Raw genomic sequence first — 19,591 nt, 5'->3', positions numbered from 1 at the left:
ATCTTCACTAGTTCCCAGTTTGTCTCTTGGCATGCAAAACCATAACACACCAGACCTCCACAATGGATCATATTTCCAGATGTCTCTTCATCTTGACCACCATCCCTTATGCAAACAATTCAAATGAGGTACAGTCTTCCTGTGTCCAACTGACTGTACCTCAATAAACTGCAACAGATTCAAGGTAAAGGCAAGTGGTCATCTGCTCTATTATAGACTTGTTTCCTTATTGATTGTATTTGTATATACTGCAATAACATCGCAGAACATCTGAATATCTAAACAAGAACACAAACAAATTGTCACAATATAAAGCAAACTATACCCTGCTCTTACACAGTTTCATTAGGCAACATAGGAGTACAATAATTCTATTCTCCTAGAACCATTCTGAAACCAAACCAATGAATTGAAAATACCTGTGTTCTGAAAAGCGCAAACTCTTCAAGCGTACTCTTTCTGAAACTTGCATGTGTGTGCAAAATATAAAATCTCCTTCAAATTTAATGCATTATCATTGTCTATTTGAATTTTTCTGTAAGTTTAGAAGCAAAGGGGATAAATGTATCTGATATATAATTTCTAATACAATCAATGTATAGCAACAATTTATTTTTGTTACTGCTTTTACAGGAAGAACACAAAAAACACGAGACTAACTCTATAGCTTGGGAACCAAGAGTGGGAGAGGAGAGGCCAATATTTTGGTTTAATGGCACACTCAAATTAGTGTCAATTTCAGAGACAAACAAATGGCTAAACTGAAAGTTTTCTATCAAAATACACAGTTGAAATATATGTATCACACATTCTTAATACACACAAATCTCAAAGCATATATGTTTTTATGATTTGTTTTAAAAGGTCACACAACAAAGTTAAACACTAATCAAATTGGTAAGATGTTTATATAATTATTTTAAACCCGATACATTGCAATAACACTACTTCAACTGCCTTGTATCGTCGGGCTATAATTAATCTAAAATTATTTAATTAAATTATAATTATTAAATTTAATACGAGGTGGCACCTAACACCTCCCTCTAGGGTCAAATTTGTTAGTAATTTATAATTATTATTGCCAATTTATAGTCCGACGATATACGGCAGTCGACTTAACGTTATTAAAATAATTATATTTTTTCAATGACTTACAGGACAAAATAAAGAATGTAAAACATTTAAAGATAAATAATAAAAGCATTTGTAATGCATCGAAGAACAACTTCTATTAGAAACCTGAAAGTTTTTAGCTTTATGTACATGTTTAGAGTCAAAACAAGTAAAAAAATTTAGCTGTTATATATATAATAATCATTATGTATATAAGTTTTTGTATTAATTACTGATTCACTATCAGTAAGATTATGAATTTATCCAATAGATTCTGCATACATTGTTTTGGATGTTTCGAGAGACATTCATCCATTGGACTGAATGATACTTTCTCTGAATACCATTTTATCCGTTTTACATTCTTCCATCTGTTTGAATGCAGTAAAACATTCCTTCAGTCGTTCAATCTTCTCTATTTTTTCTTGAATCATCTGAAATCAGTTTTGTATATTTTAGTAGTAGGGGAAAAAAATCATTGGCCCATTTTAACACATTCGATACTCACCTGAATGTGACTTCGCATCCCGGAGGAAACCTCAATCATTAGTTTCTCGCAATCGTCTGTGGTGTCTCCGAAGAGGTTTTCGAAATCGGTTCCGCGTTCGACGCGGTATTCTTTAGCTCTCTGCAAAATAAAACAGTCAAAATTAGAATTATCTAACGGATGCAATCCAATTGCAAATCACTGTAACGTCACTTCAAGTTTGTACCGTATTTTCACAGAATGACTGGCATGCTGGTTTGAGTGAGGTTACACATCCTTCTCTAAAAGGTGCATTAAAAAAAAATGAACAAGTTTTTATTCTAAAACTGTGAAACTATCAGCATTACATCAAAAACTACGATTATATGTTTAATTTTTTCACTTTGTCTTCTTTCTAACGACGTAAAATACGGAATTCCAAAAGTGCTTATTTTGCGAGTATTTTATTGTTATTTGATTTTAAAATGCAAAAATAAACATTTTTATCATCCAGCGAAATTTTAAAATTAAAAGTTTTGTAATAATTTGCCGCCAGAGGGAGAAAAAGGATAATCTACATTCAACAGCGCAATATTCCAAGTGGATATAAGGATCCGAAACTCCCGAATGTAATAGGACGAATAGCCCAAGACGTCATAAGGTCACCAATTCCAATTTTTTTAAAATTCTTTAGTTTTAATTGGATTATTTCTGTGTTTTAAGGAACTTTTTTCCTGGGCGGCCATGTAGCCTAAAAAGAAAGGTCGGGTCGTCTGAAGATTTTATTCTGGAACATTTTAAAGAAATAAATGGTGATCAACCAAGTTTTTTGGAAGCAACTACGTCTTTTTATTTCATAAAAGAATTTTTATCATCTAGCGAAATTTTAAAATTAAAAATAAACATACTAAATTTAAGAAGCTTCCTAAAACTTATCTCAGCTTACACCAACATTGACTTTGCATGTCAAGAGAAGATATTATTTTTAAGGTTTGGGTAGATGGTCAATGTAGCCCACACTGACTAACTATTACTACTGTCAATAAGTTAATAATTGTTTTATTGTCTTGTAAACAAAAACTCTCTTCCTGATTTGAAGTTAATCAAATTAAAATGTTATTATTTTATTGTACAGTACTCGGAAGAATGTCTTTTTTCAATGTTTAATTAACTACTAATTAACTAGTTTTGTTAGATATGATTAATTTTATGTCGCAGTTTAACAAGCATGCTGGTTTACCCCATTTTCGTGTGGCATGATGAAAATACGGTATTCATGCATCATTACTAAATCTTTTGATTCACTAATTTACTCAATTGGATAAGCCAGTGTTTCTCAACCGGCGATATCACCCCATGTGGGAGATTATTAACAATTTATATTGGGGGGGAAGCAAAAAACAATTTTTTGGGCGATATAGTAAAACATTATATCAAGAATAATTAGATATTTTATTCATTATATCGTATAATAATTAAACAAATAACACTATACTAGTCACTAGTCTATTCGATGCAATACGAATTTGAGGGCCGATGCTAACGCCCAACAAAATTTTTTTTCGAAGTGAAGGGGGTGATACTACGTAACGGTTTTATTGAAGGAGGCGACAATTCGTTATAGGTTGAGAAACACCGGGATAAGACAATCTAGAATTAAAACAGAGATGAAATGTCTTAGTATAACTAATGTAAACTTTGTTTTGGTTTGTATGCTTACAGGCTAAATCTAGACCAATGCAATTGGTCTCTGTTTCCATGCTTTAAAATAGGTTGGCCATCAATTACTAGTGACCATTTGGAGGTTGGCAGAGAAATAATATTTTCATATATGATAAGTCTACTTACTGATGATGGTAAAGAACTGACATATTGCACTCTTTAAATCAGCAAATATGGCAGTATATGAAATTACATTACTATTAGACATTTGTATTTCTAGTATTAAGGCATGGACAAATCAAATTTTAAATTATCGTATTTCATGGTGAATAAGACATAGTTTTTCCTAAATATTCTCTGTTGAAACGGGAGTATTTAAGCCCAATTTTTTATGTATGTTCTAGTTTAAAAAAGTAAATTGAGAGTTAGTTATAACTAATAATTTTTCCAGTTTATTTAATCATTTAAAAGGTCTAATTACTCATAATAATCTTACATTTCCACATGTAGAGCTTAAGACTTGTTTTTAGACAATAGCAATTCCAGAAATGAATTTTCAGGAAAGAAGATAAATAGCAAAATTTGAGACGCACGCTTATTCCCTTTGCTCAATAAAAGTTTGTGTCAAGCTTATTGAGCTTATCCAAGCAAACAATATCAATAAAAACTGATGAACATGTTGTGACTTTCCCTTGTTAGAAAAGTTACATTCTGCCTCTGCGGCACATAGAGGCAGTAGAATTAAAAATGTAGCTTTAAGAAACTTATTAGTTTTAGGTATCGCACTTAAACATTGCATTGGAGCTGTACACAATGAATTTACAAAGTAAATGTTACAAAATATTTTAATTTTGTTAAATGAGTCATTTCCATTAATATTTTTATGTCCTTTGTTTCTTAAAATAATATGTAATTTTACTATTTACTAACAGAATTTAATTTAATTTATTATTATTATTTTTTAATTCTGTTGCATGCTCGACTGCACTATGTTGCTATGAAAAATACACATGGCTAAATAGAGATGTTGCCAATAATACTGGTATCATTAACATATAAAATCTGCTTGACATTAATAAATTTCCTGTAAGAATAATATAGTGTTTAAAATGTTTGTAAATTTAATACCTTAACTACATTTAATTCATCCAATTTTAATAAAATGTAGAAGTGGAGCAAGTAGTAAGTTTCCCACTTGTGCAATGCTAAAGATTGCACTGCTCTTTTGTCAAATATGGATGTTTCTTGCAGGTTTTCAAAAAGTTTTTCAAACTGCCGACATTATAAAGTAGCATGTACTAACTTATTTCATTCAAAATCAACAACTTAAAATGCCGCATTTCCCTTGTATCCCACATATACATAGAAATACCTTTCAAGGATGAATACCACAAACTGGTTGTGGAGATGGAGTAATCTTGATCTTACTACTGTATTTTAGAAATAACAGTAGCATTAATACTACTACTTATCCCGAGTTACCATTCTGCCCAGAAATAGAATTTGCTATTGACTATTAAGTGAAATGCATATGGATAATCAATCCAGATGATTATGTTATGTGGAACCCACAACCCATACTTGTTGATCTTCTCCAGTTGATCCAACCACCTAAATGCCATTAATTGGGGAACTCCAAGCTTTTCCACAATTTCTTGTCTTAAACAGCTTTGGATCAGCTTTCACTACTGCAGAAACTTCAGCATTTTCTAAAGCCAGAAGGTTGTCCAGAGCAAAGATCGTCTTCGGGATTGAAATCTCAATCCTAAATTTTTATGAACCGACACTGACTTTTTCTGACATTTAGAGCTTTACTGCAATACGCATTACATATAATGTAAATCGCTGTAACTGCAGCATTATCTTTTTTAAATTTATATAACATTACATACCTTAAAGGTTCTTCTGAACATCTCATTTTGATTCATGCTAATAAAACTTTTTAAAAATAATCAAAAATTATTATTAAAATTGTTATATAATTAAAAATTTAGCATTTGAACTGGTTGGCATATTATATAAATTATGCTACAGCATGAAAACAATGCTTATAAAAAATGACATTATCTTATGACTGAACTCAATACAATTCCAAATTCTTTAGAAAAAACATTTTCCCCAAGTTTAGTTTGTTCATGTTTGGGGTCCTGAAAATGTTTGTTTTTAAGAATACTTTATTATATAACTAGCTGACCCGGCCACGCGTTGTTGTGGCTCAAAATGTATCTATTGTAAATGTATTACACTTCCTCCGTGGGGGGAATTTCAAAAAATCCGTTCTTAGTATACATTCTCTTGACGTAACCTATTAAAACGCAATTAAAAACGCAAAAAACTGCATGCAAAATAGCATAAATAGAAGCCGAGTTCTTCACAGTAAGCCTTAATCCTGTCCCTTTCCCTGCTGGCGAATATCGAAAAATCCCTTTTTAGTGTATATTCTGTTGACGTAACCTATTAAAACGCAATTAAAAACGCAAAAAACCGCATCTAAAATAGTATAATAGAAGCCAAGTTCTTCACGGTAATCCATAATCCTGTCCATCTCCCCCCCAGTGGGGGGAATTTCGACATGTATATTATATAAAAACACGTGCGTATTCGAATGCAACGTGGTGTCAAAATTTCAAAGGAATCGGTAGGAACAAACGAACGTTATATTTTATTTATATAGATAGAAAATGATCTGCTTTAGTCCATTCTCACAGAAAAGCAAACTTAGGTCGTCAGAAGTTAGCGCCATCTGTTGGACATAAAAGCCTTAATCCATATATAAATATATTTTTGAAAGGGGGGAAATGGTGGTCTTCACATATGCCAGAAACCTTTGCGGGAATGTATTAAACAACTTCCCAAAGTTTCATGGCAATTGGATAAATGGTATAGTAATGCATGAAGGACAAACAGACATACATTCGTTTTTATATACAGGGTGAGCCAGCGAAAATGAAACGGCAGAGTGTTCGTGTTCGTCCAAGCAAAGCGCTCGGATAGGTCGATCTTTTGCTCGAGGGGACATCTTTTGCAATAAAGTTTTTGCGATTCTGAATACAACAGACAACAAAAAATTTTAAAAACTCATTTATTTTGTATTAACTAAACAAACATTTATTTCGAAAAAACTGTTTGTTTAGTTAATATTCAGAATCGCAAAAACTTTATTGCAAAAGATGTCCCCTCGAGCAAAAGATCGACCTGTCCGAGCGCTTTGCTTGGACGAACACGAACACTCTGCCGTTTCGTTTTCGCTGGCCCACCCTGTATATAGATTAGTGCATGTGGCAAATAATGTTCTGGAAGAATTATAGGAATAATTATACATTACAATGCATTATATGGGCAATCTGCATTGGAAGGAGTGCTTCCTGGGAGGACTTTCTATGAGAAACTGGTCCCTATTTAGGTGTTAAACATGTGAATAAAATGTGGAAAACTCCATACAATCCTGTTGGTCAGATGCAAACCCACAACCAGCCAATATTCTAGAATCTCAATCTGTGTTTTATTTGACTGGAATCTGAAGATATTTAATTGGCTAAACTTATTTGTTCTGCGTAAACTCTTTACTGTATATTAAATGTTTAATTAAATTTATTTAAAATTCAAAAGAATTTGACACGGTTCCTAATTTAAAAGAATGACATGTGAAATTCTTGCAAGATATTTCAGCCAAAATTCTTTTTGTGTAACAGTAATATGATCTACACCAGTGTTTCCCAACCTTTTTTGTGCTATGCCCCACCTAAGCCTTTCTAAAATTCTTATGCCCCCCAACATATATGTTGAACTCTTTTGGAAGGTCTCTCGTTGTCGTGTTCGTTGAAGTTTTTTCTTGCACTTAATTGCCGCACTGTTTTATCGTAACCACGATAAAACCCATCCTTTCATCAGTCTTTTGCACTTTCCAGTCATTGCCAAACGTGACCTGGAACACCACAACTCACGTCTGCCCACCTCGAGGTCTGGGCAAAGAATGTTCTTTCTCCTCTTTCACCGGCCTCAGGGCCTCCTTCATCTCTTTGTTCTCAGTGGTTCCCAGAATTATTAATCCCACCCCAAGGGAAAAGGGTTATAAAGGAAAGTTCTAGAAGGAAAGGGAAACAAAGAAAATTAAAACTAACTTAAATCAATATTTACAATAAATATGGCATACAGCGGCTATACGGTTAACTTAAACTCTGGACGAGTTTCGAAATTGCCCCCCTTAAGAATCAAATTGCCCCCTTGTGGGGCGTGGGCCCCACGTTGGGAAACAGTGATCTACACTGTTCTATTGCCCTACGTAATTACTTAAGTTATATTATTCAATTTATACCTTAAATAATACCTTTAATTTAATGTTTGAATACAAAATACAAGTTTACCAATTTTTTAACTTCCAATTTTAATTGTTTTGCTATGAGCGTACGATATTCTTCTGGATACAGCTTCCTCTTCCGCGTTGTTTCAACGAGGGCATCTCCAACCTTGGGAAGTAATGTGTTGTTTAAGTACATAGGATCTACTTTCTTATTTTCTGCATCCACATCACGAGACGAATTTGAATCACATACAAATGTGACATTTTCTTTTAACATGTTTTTAAAAACCTGTTATAAGAAATAATATGTATTAAAATTATTCATAATTATTGAATATACCATAATCATGAGTTTGACAAGGCTTTCAATTGTATAGTATGAGTGATAGAGCCCAATTATGGTGAAAACATCGTAAAACACTTGTAGAAAACTGGAAACAAATATATGAATCACACTACACCTTAAACTAGTGCTGGAAAAGTGAGGTGTGGTGTGATCAAAAACATTGAAAGAGAATACAAATGCAGCTCTGAACGATGTGGCCCTAAAATCAGAATATCTGGAATTTTGAGACCCTCAAAAATGGTAAAATTTAAAAGTGACTATATCTTGTAAAGAGTCACATGCAGACAACCATCCTTTGATTCTTATTCTTATGGGCATGGCTTACCACTCTGATAACCTCCTCATTCACAGCTGCACTTCTACTACTGTGGCGTAAGGCTAACACTGACGGTGCACATTCAAATCACAATAATTGCATGTGCAATATTATAGCAACAAAGTATGTTAGCCCTTTTCTGACCAATTGGACTGGACAATTAAGTCAAACTGTGGAAAAAGTTCTCAGATTGCATCATAAGCCCATTTCTAGAAAAATATTAAAAGTCTAATGTTGTCTAATTCATATTGTAAATTTTTGATGAGGAGGAAGCTAAGTACATTTCTGTTCTTTGCAGTTTGTAAAATTCAGTCAAAAACAGGTGTACACTTTATTATGACAGTTTTCAATAAATTAATTTTTCTTATGTAATAAGCTTTTGCTTTTTCTATGAAGAATTTTATTTATATTAGAGATGTAAACTGAAGCAATGTTACTTTTACTATAGCTATACTTTTAATTTCAACTTTAAAACAATATATGTTGCTTTTGTTCACATTTCTGTGTACTTCTCCAATATTAATTATAATAAGTTCTTACCTTCAATATCATCATATTTCCGCGCATATTTTTCGGAATTTCTTTTACTAATCTAAAATATTTGCTTATCTTTTCACAAAAATAAGCAAATTTTTTCGAAAGATTATATTAGTATTTATTCTTAGAGTCTTGATTAACAAAAGTAATAATTTTATAACAGATTTAATACACAGCATTTTAATAAATTATCATATATGGTCCAATAATGTGAAAGTTTTTATAGTAGACAGTGTATAGTATATACTGTATAGTATAGGTCAACAGTAGGCAACCCCCGGTCCGCCGGCCAGTTACGGCCCGCGAAAAGTTTCTATCCGGCCCACAAGATCTTTAAAAAAATTGTAGGCACAAAAAACCTTTCACACTCTATTTCTAGCAGACAAATTAATGAGCACTGAAGATTAATTAATTAATATTATTAATTAATTTGTCTGCTAGAAATAGAGTGTGAAAGGTTTTTTGTGCCTACGATTTTGAATTAGTTCTAGCTTTGTGTACAGAGATTTAAAAAAATTATAAATAAATATTTTTTGAGGTAATTCATCTAGTTTAAATTGAATATTAATCTCTTAAGCATTGTTCCCGAATATTTTCGTGTCTGCATTGGAACTTTTTGATACTAGATGTCGCTACGAGTCATAATTTTTATATTAAAACAAACTTTTAAAATATAACTTTTTTTGGTTTTATATTTTTCAATATATTTATTTTGTTTGTGCAACATAAAAAATAATTTTTAACAACACAGTAAACACAATTATCATTTATAAAAAAAAAATTTGTTAGGCTTAACCTAGACGAAAAATTCAACAAGGCATCGCAGGTAAACGCCCTTACCTGCGACGCCTTGTTGAACCTACCCTCTCTTTGAGATCTATTTGTGCAGACTAAAAAATTACAGGTCACAAGAAGGCATCAATTAACTACTACGGCCCGCGGAAAAAACGTAAAATTTATTCCGGCCCATGTTATAAAAAAGGTTGCCCACCCTTGGTATAGGTAATCTAGTTTTGCTAAGTTTGCATACTTTTCGAGTAAAAAAAAAAAAGTTACATTAACGATTAATTACAGTGGAACCTCGATTAACGAGCACCTCGCACGAGTATTTCGCATAACAAGCAAAACAAATTGCAAAAATTTGCCTCGCTTAACGAGCGATGTTTCGCATAATGGGTGATGAGGAGAGGGGAAGTCCCAAATTGTGCGCATGTGGCATGCTCCATCAGTCTGTGTTTAGCACTCGTTCCGCTAGCATCTTAGTGTTGCTTGTGATCACATATTTTTCCAAACTTGTGTTCACACATATTACTTATAAACATCAACAACCATAGCCTGTTATATAATAAACACGCCAAACGATATGCCAAATTCTTGGGTCATTAAATTTAACGACTGATTCAAAATTAAATTTTAGAAATGTCTAAACTAAAAATTAACTGTTTATAATTATTAAATTTAATACGAGATGGAAACATAACTGCCTACCTCTAGTCTAATTAATTTCTATTTAATTATAGCCTTTACATAACCCAAGAATTTGGCATATCGTTTGGAGTGTTTATCAAACATATTAGCTGTAATTTTTTTGTTTCTGTAAATTGAATTCTCATTCCAGGATGGTTCATTCCGCACTAGAAGAAAAGATGATGGTGATTCAGGCTTCTTAACAGTGTATATTGTGCAATTTTTTTTGAATAAACGTTATACGTAAAACATTTGAGCATTTTTTCAGTGTAGAATGCATTATTGTATTTTATATTAATTTCTATGGGAAAAATTGTTTTGCTTAACAAGTGTTTCACATTATGAGTAAGACTTGGAATGAATTATGCTTGTTAAGCAAGGCTCCACTGTACTGGTATCCTTAAGAATCAAGAAGAGATCATTAAATAGTATTAGTGTGAAAAAGTTTGTATTTTCCATGCCAATAATACTTGGTTATTATTTCTTCCTAAATATGTCTTATGAAAATAAAGGTGTGAAAAATACTGTATTATTAATTTGGAGGATACTATAGATTACCACCTATGGAATTTCGGAACTGAGTATATATTTGAACTCGGGACCGAGACGAGTTCAACAATACCCTACATTTGGACCGGAGACAAAAATAAAAAAGTTATCATACTTTTTTTGGCAACCGCGTAATGATTGGGAGTTGCATCGCTCTCTCCGCTAATCTTATCGTGTGTTTAACAGGCAGTCCGGCAAATCTGCCATCATCTTCAACAGAAGCAGATGTTGATCCACGAGCACACTGATCGTCTGCAGTTCGAATTAAGTTTTTTTTCGCACACCCTTGCGCTCCTCGACCTTGCGGCCTTAGGCCCCTCAGCTGCCGACATGCTCGCTCTTGCTCGCAGTTGGCTAGTACTACATGCTGCTATCGCGGCTTGTCCAACAAACCTAACCTATCCCTCTGGGAGGTGACTGTAGTCCGACATCATGGTTTGCAGACTTTACCGCAAGATGACAATACTAGCAACTACGGTGCCATCTGCATTACAGCATTAAAAAATTATAACAACTTAAAAAGTATGATGACTTTTTTATTTTTTGTCTTCGGTCCAAAAGTAGGATACCGTTGAACTCGTCTTGGTCCCAAGTTCAAATATATACTTAAAGTCCCAAAATTCCGTAAGTGGTAATCTATAGTACAGCCTTATTTCGCTTTTTTCGAAGCATTTCCATGCTTTTATCACGAACTAGGGAACATCGTTTGCAGTAGCTCATTTCTTGATTGTCAGTTTTCAACCTGCATTAATGAGAAAAACACTTAAACACAGCAACGTCTCCAAACTCCCCTATACTCTGCACGCTCCAGGTATAATATACCGGTACAAACCTTAATGGATGGTCATCGATCGTCAGCGCCACAAGCGGAAAAAATATTAACTAGCGTCTACACGCTCGGTCTCATAGAGAGAATTGGTAGGCAGCCTTACTAGTGAAGCGATCAAAGCGGCCTTGCGTGTAATAACTATACTAATGAATGAAAAATATGAATTTAGAACGAATTCTCCCCAATAAATTTAAGGCAAACTTCATCTTAAAATGTCTAAATGACCTAAAAGTAACTTCTACTAACAAATGTAGCAACAGTTAGGCCTGTTTACGTACTTCCAAGAATCTTTTCTTCCCTTTTTCTTTCACGTCATCGTCTATCTTGCATTTATCGACGATATTACTAAAATTCTGACTTACGACATCGATCGCATCTTTAAAATTCTCTTCATTCTTACACAAAATCCGATATTTCTCTTTCTCCATCTTATAATGCGCGCTCAAACATATCCTTTACCTTGACTACAAACTGCCGGATGCGTCAGTAACTAAATGCATTGACCGCCAAAAAGTTACCAAATTCTCTCTTTTAATTTCGAATTAAAATTTTATTTATTGTCTAAATTGAACAACAAAAACATACTACTATTTATTTTTATTAATATTATATTTTTTTTACTTTTAATTAATTTTGTTTACTTATTTACAAACATTTATATCATCATTTCTGTATAGCCAATAAGACGTCAAATTATGTTAATTATAAAATAGCCAAAATAAAAATAAAACTAGATTTGGATATAGAATTTTGTGGTTTTTATACTAATTGAAAAATTTTGTAATTTTAAATGATTTGCTGAGTATTTATAGCAATTATATTCTTCCGCGAGAGGATTTCGCAGTCATAGCAACACCTTCCGCGTGAAGAAGTATTAAGTTACACATTTGAGTCCATATTTTCTTATCACTACTCAGAACTTTCATTAATTTTCCACGATATTCTTCGGTAAACTTCACAGATTTAAACCAAATCTGTATAATTTTAATGGCAATATTCTTTTCTAAATCATTTAGTAAAGCTTTTATCTTTCTTCTAATTAGGGATTCGTAAAAAAACATTTTTGCTTCTTGCACTTTTGCCAATTTTCCCACTGAGAATGGTTTGAAGTGTTTGTTATTCCACCAAATTTGTATATTTAGAGCTAAAAATTTATTTCGTATCAAGATGGATAGAGATTTCAAGTTAATTCGCAGTTGGTAACAGTGATTTGTAACATTCATCGTGTTATTGAAGTGATTTTGTAAAAGCGAATTTATGCACCACGCTTCCATCAAGATTGTACTCAAGCTCCTTGCAATGATAACTTGTTTGCAGGCGGTCATATCTTCTGTTTTCCATTTTATTGACGTGAAATCTCCAGCTAAATATAGAAGATGAGATTTGGGACTATTATCATATTGTAATTTCTGAAATTTGCGTTTCTTATTCAATTTTCTACGAGCACTTCTCTGCGCAATCATCACCGAAACGGTTCGATCCATGTCACTCACAATTGTATTCAGCAATTTTTGAATAAAGAGACGTCTCATCCCATCCTCAATATCCATAAATGTTTGAGTACTTTTAATCTTCCATCTTGTTTGTAACATTACAATTGTCACTTCTTTTCTCAATGCATTAATACAATTCCAGGCTAATTTCCCATCATAAATAAATTTGGAGTTTTGTTTTAAAAGGCTAAATAATTTATCTAAATATTCTATCAAAATAACTGCTAATTTCCACAATTCGAAATTTGCTGCCATCGTTTCATTTCTTGTGTCTTCTTCTACTGATTTCAATATTTTTACTACTTGTAAACTCTGAGATCTAACGTTTGTAATAGGAGATTTTAGTGGATATTCTTCCTCTGTAAGCAATATTTTAGGAATATCATTTCCCGTTTTAATTCTCTCGCTTTTTTTTGCAGATTTTTCATGATTTTTTACAGTCCAGTCTGCTACTATCGTGTGAAACAAGTCACTCTCTTCGACTTTTGTCGAATCGCACATCATTTCACTCGGTGCACTTGCTAGAGATTCAACATCTGTATTTTGTTGTTGCATTGTTTTTTTCATAGTTTTTTGCCAAGATGTCTGTATTATTTTAGCAGCATTATATCTAATGTTGTAATGCATATCCATCTTTCTGTCTTCTTTAATATTACTCCACCAATTATGCAGAATAACTACAGAGCAAGTTTCTTCAGCATCTTTCAGCAAATTTCTTAATCTATTTTTTATCAAAACTCCAAAAACGAAACTTTTTGCATAGGAGCCAGGTATAAAATTCATTTGAAACGACTCGTTAGAGACTTTCCACCATGTTTGAATTGTAAGCGCAATAAAGTTCAACTTAATTTCATTGATGTAATTGATCAACTTGAATTTAAATTTTTTGTTTCCTGCAATAACCTTTTTCTTCATCATCATCAAAAATGATTCAATAGATTCCGTTGTTTTATATGCCGATATCCACAACGCATTAACTGTTTCTTCCTTTTGTTGTAACTGCAACTCCTTAAGATACTTTCTTCCTCGTTTTTGTATAATGCATCTCTTCTGCCATTTTTGTATAATTATAATTGCCAGTTTCTCTAGAAAGTCTTTAAGAAGAAAGGTAACTCTTGTACGAATCATGTTACCAAAAGCTAGTGATTGGATAGACTCCGGATCCATTTGATTCTTTAGAAGAGTTTTCCACCAAGTTTGAATCAGCGAAGCCAAGAAATCGTGCATCATTTTTGTCATAAATACTCTCAACGATTTTCGGTAAGTAGCGTTCCTTCTTTGAGCCTGTTCTAGCATGTATTTGCTCTTCTTCTCAATGTTTTGGCTTCTATTGAATGCCTTAATCCAAATTTCATGTTTGTTACCCGATTTGCTTTCGACATCTATCTTTGGCGATCCAATCTGAACACTCTCAGAAACTAACCCTATATTTGGCACGAATGCGCGTTCTGTAAGCAACTGATCATAAACCATATCGGAAATTGATCCTGAATTATATTCTGTGGAATTTCGACTGGAATGAAAATCGATAACCGTAGGTTTTTGAACATTAATACTCTTCGAACCGTAATGGTGTTGCTCGGTTTCATATTCTTCTTGTTGAGGATTCTTTCGATTCACTTTTCTTCTTGTATATTCTAGCACTTTCTGCCGTTCTTCTTTATCTCTGCTCATTTCGCTCTGTTTTTCATTTGTTCGAGTTAGAGTGGAGGATTCAAAACGTTTAAGAGATTCCATCGCCTTATCTACAGAGTGCGCATTTCTATGATTCGCATGAGCACGATTTAATTTTTGCAAAATAGAAGCTGATGTGACTGGATTGAAAGTGTGACGAAACCATTCTTGAATCTTTTTTCCTGTGTTTTTATCTGGATTTTTCATGTGTTGCTTTTTAATAAATAATTTGTTGAGAGTATAATCGTCCATTTTAGATTTTTAACCTCGCAAAGGAACGAAACTTACAGCCATTGTTTAGAATTCTTTAATTGAGAACGTTCAACAAACATCTTAATTGTTATAATGGCTATTTCTTTTGTTGATTTTATTGGTTAAAATTAAAATAATATTGTTATAATTTTAAAATAAGAAATGAATGAAAAGATCAGCCATTATGGTATGTAAAACATAATTTATTATATGATAATGATATTTGAGGTAAGAACTTCAATACTGTAAGAACAAAATAAAATAAACAGATACTGTACAGATGGCTTTTGGGGACTCTTTTGCTCTATGAGCATTAAAAGGGCCTTTTTTTTATATCCATCATTGGTTGAGCCAGGCTCACAACTGCCTAGCTGAGTGGTAATGAACGGAGCCCGTCATATTACCGGGACAGATCGTCCCCGAAAACTTCGATCCCAGGATTCGAATTTTATTTTAAAATGTATTCGTTATTTTATATACGTAGGGCACTAGGAAAGTTTTGCAATATTACACCACAGAAGGTGCCACATTGCAATACAGGAATAGTATGAGATTGTGCATCACTAAAGCCTTAGATTTAAAAGTAATGACACTTCTGTAAGGTCCCATTTTTTGGTAAGGACTCACTATAGGCAACTCAAAGCTTTTAGAATATAATATTTGTTTTAAAAATGAGTTTTCTTTTAAAAATCACCTCAAATAAATCAATTTTATTGTCAAAAACAAATTAAAATTTCATTACTGAAATTAAATTATTAAAAAAGACGGTATTAATAAATTCGGCAGGAAGTGAAATAAATCTTTCAGGCGAAACGATGAAATGTTTCCAGTTTTGACAACAGAAATAAGTGAAAATAAAATAAAATTTAATGTAAAATTTAAATGAAAATTTAAATTGTTGACACTTTATTAAATATATTGAACAAAATATTTAGTAAAATGGCAGGGATGGCGAATGCAAAACAAAGCTGGAATGCAGTAAAACGCGCAAACTGTAATAGCTCTCTGAAATATGAAGAAACTCTAAATAAAATAATTTAGAAACAAAGTTTTTATTCAATGTTTTATGCAAATTTTATCCCACTTTTATATTTGACGGCCGGATGACCAAGCGGTTGAGATGGTAGCCCACTTCTCTTAATGCCCACAGGGCGGAAAGCAACGAGCTAGAATATACTACATAGAGTGACTGTGATCTTAGATACAGCGCTCTTGGTGGCTGAAGGGGGATTGGAAAATTACTAGTCTGAAATGCATTGCTAAATAGGCGAAATAAAGTGAATTGTTTTAATCTTGGTTTCTCTTAATTGCGAATAATTAAGAAAGACGTGATAAATACTAGTCTCAATTTTAGAAGAAACTGTCACTTATAACTTTTTATATTTATAATTATTATTGAATGGCAAAAAAACTTAATTTTGAGGGTGTGATGAGTTTTAAAAAATAAATTGTAAATGTTAATAACGAATAAATTTATTAAGTCTGACCTCTCTCGAGATATGACACCTGACATACCTGTATTACCCACTCTTTTACTTTTAACCACCAAAATTTAATAGCAACAATTCTCCTTATACACAAGCTATCAAGCCAAATTTCGTTACTTACAGACGCCAACAAACACACGGAATATATTTTTTCCGGTTTTTTTTTCTCTTTTTTGGGGTTCAGGAGGTCTCAAAACGTGAAGATTTGCAAAACATCCCGAGGGTCAAATTTGACACGATTCCAATACTTTCCCTTGTTACATATACATAACAGCCTGGAAAATAAAATTAAGAATGTTTAGAAATGCAATTAACGAAATTTGCACACAATGTATTAACTTATCGGTACAGAATATTTTGTATTATTTAGAAACGTTTACATAAATGATTAAAGAAAGAAATGTCTTATTTACTTTCAAAATTTTAAAAAGAAAGCTAAGTCATTTTGACTCACAGCATCTCAGTTAAGGGCTAAAATTCTTTCTTTCCTTTTCACAGTTTTACACGAATTAGAATATTCTAGCTCGTTGTCTTCACACAACACAAATGGCGCAGCCCTTGACTGAAAGAAAAATGGCAGACGTGTATTCAATTTTCTTTAACCGTGGCGTCTCTACAGCCACTCTATGTAGTATATTTTAGCTTGTTGGTGGAAAGTAAAAATAAATAAATAAATTATTTAATTAATAAATAATAATAATAATAATAATAATAATAATAATAATAATAATAATAATAACTCTTTCAAACAAATCAAACAATGAAAAACTCTTTTACAGACAAATTAATAACAAAGCAAACACTGATACACAGCACAGTGGCACACCAACAGAAGAAGAACTCACAACATATTGGTCTTCTCTTTGGTCCAGTGCTGTCACGCACAATGCTGATGCAGGCTGGATCGAGGAGGAGAACAGAAACTTGCACAACATACCAACTATGCCCTGTGTTGAAATAAACATACATGATTTCCAATACACTGTTAACAGAACACACAACTGGAAGACACCTGGTGTAGACAACATTCACAATTTCTGGTACAAAAAGTTTACATCACTGCACCAGGAACTAGCTAAACATCTAACACACATCATCATCAATCCACAAGACATGCCAAATTTTCTTACTCAGGGCATCACCTACATGAAACCTAAAAACAACAATACCACAGACCCCACACAATACAGACCAATTACATGTCTTCCAACACTCTACAAATTATTGACATCCTGTATTGCAAACAAAATATACAAACATGTTGAAGAACACGACATTCTAACAGAACAACAAAAAGGTTGTCGTAGAAACCACAGGGGATGCAAAGAACAGTTACTCATAGATTCAGTCATTCTACGGCAAGCACACAGACAACACAGAAACATACACATGGCATATATAGACTACAGAAAAGCATTCGACAGTGTTCCACACAGTTGGCTGCTACATATCCTACACATGTACAAAATACATCCATCACTCATTGCATTCTTTCAAAACACTATGCAGCACTGGAGAACAACACTACATCTCAGGGTCCATAACACTTCCATACAAACAAACCAAATCTTTATTAGGCGAGGAATTTTTCAAGGAGATTCCTTGAGTCCTCTCTGGTTCTGCTTAGCCTTGAATCCATTATCCAACATGTTAAACAACACGCAATATGGTTACAATATCAGACACGAAAAAAACAACACAGTTTACACTGTCACATCTCATGTACATGGATGACATAAAACTTTATGCATCCACACAAAAACAACTTCATCAACTCCTACAAATCACACATTCATACACCAAGGACATACAAATGGAATTTGGCCTAGATAAATGCAAAACAGTTCACATAGAAAAAGGAATCCTGAAGAAAGAAGATTTTGCACTTGGAAATGGAGACGTTATTGAATCCATGGAAGAGGGCGAGTTCTACAAGTATTTAGGATTCCAACAGGCCAAACTAACAGAACATACACAAATAAAGCAAAGATTAATTAAAGAATACCAAAGTAGGTTAAATGCTATTCTCAGAACACAGTTAAATGCAAAACACACAGTTAAAGCAATAAACACATATGTCATCCCAGTACTCACATATTCTTTTGGAGTTATACATTGGACTCACACATGATCTTGAGCAACTCCAAAGGAAAACAAGAACAACACTTACTAAGCATAAACAACATCATCCTAAATCCGCCACAGAAAGATTAACCCTTCCACGTAAAGATGGCGGACGTGGCCTGATTGACATAGTTAACCTTCACTACAAACAAATACAGTCACTGCGAGAGTTTTTCTACAAAAACAAGAAACATCACAATTACATAAAGCAGTAACTCTAGCAGACTCGAATAACACACCATTAAACTTACACTCACATCATATGGACACAACACAACATATAAAAAGCATAGACACCATTAAGCAATCGTGGGCTCGAAAGGCACTCCATGGCAGGCATCCTTACGATCTGGCCCAGGATTTTGTTGACAAAACTGCGTCAAACAGCTGGTTAGCTCGGGGATGCCTCTTTGGGGAGACGGAAGGATTCATGATTGCCATACAGGATCAGGTCATAAATACTAAAAACTACAGAAAACACATACTCAAAGATGCAACACTCACAAATGACACATGCAGAAAATGTCACATCATGCCAGAAACTATACAACACATCACCTCTGGTTGCAAGCTCTTGGCACAGACAGATTATTTACACAGACATAACCAAGTAGCAAATATAATACACCAAGAGCTTGCAAAGAAACACAAATTAGCAGACATCCACGAACCATACTACAAATACATTCCACAGACAGTATTGGAAAACAACACGCACAAAATGTACTACGACAGAGCCATAATCACAGATAAAACAATTTACCACAACAGACCAGACATCACACTCATTGACAAACACAATAAAATCACATACATTATAGACATATCCATTCCAAACACTCACAATATACAAAACGCATGCACTGAAAAAATTAGCAAGTACACAGAACTCGCCCAGGAAATAAGGCATCTGTGGAGGATGGATAGGGTGCTTATTGTACCTGTTGTTCTCTCTTCTACAGGCGTCATACCA

General features: G+C 33.3%; 1 protein-coding gene across 1 annotated transcript; it reads right to left on the bottom strand.

The window, feature by feature from the left end:
- Positions 1-889: 889 nt before the first annotated feature.
- On the bottom strand, positions 890-12,061 carry LOC136975726 (uncharacterized). The gene is made up of 4 exons (XM_067270825.1): positions 11,867-12,061; positions 7,609-7,833; positions 1,625-1,744; positions 890-1,550 (listed from the first exon to the last, which is right to left on the bottom strand). Exons 1-4 carry the CDS (start codon positions 12,014-12,016, stop codon positions 1,425-1,427), a joined length of 621 nt encoding a protein of 206 aa, XP_067126926.1. The 5' UTR covers positions 12,017-12,061; the 3' UTR covers positions 890-1,424.
- Positions 12,062-19,591: the final 7,530 nt, after the last annotated feature.

This window comes from Centruroides vittatus, unplaced genomic scaffold, assembly GCF_030686945.1.
Source record: "Centruroides vittatus isolate TY-2023 unplaced genomic scaffold, ASM3068694v2 contig_109, whole genome shotgun sequence".
In the NCBI taxonomy this organism is placed as follows: Eukaryota; Metazoa; Arthropoda; class Arachnida; order Scorpiones; family Buthidae; genus Centruroides; species Centruroides vittatus.
The sequence above is the reverse complement of the archived record's forward strand: the minus strand, read 5'-3'. Positions and strand labels throughout refer to the sequence as shown.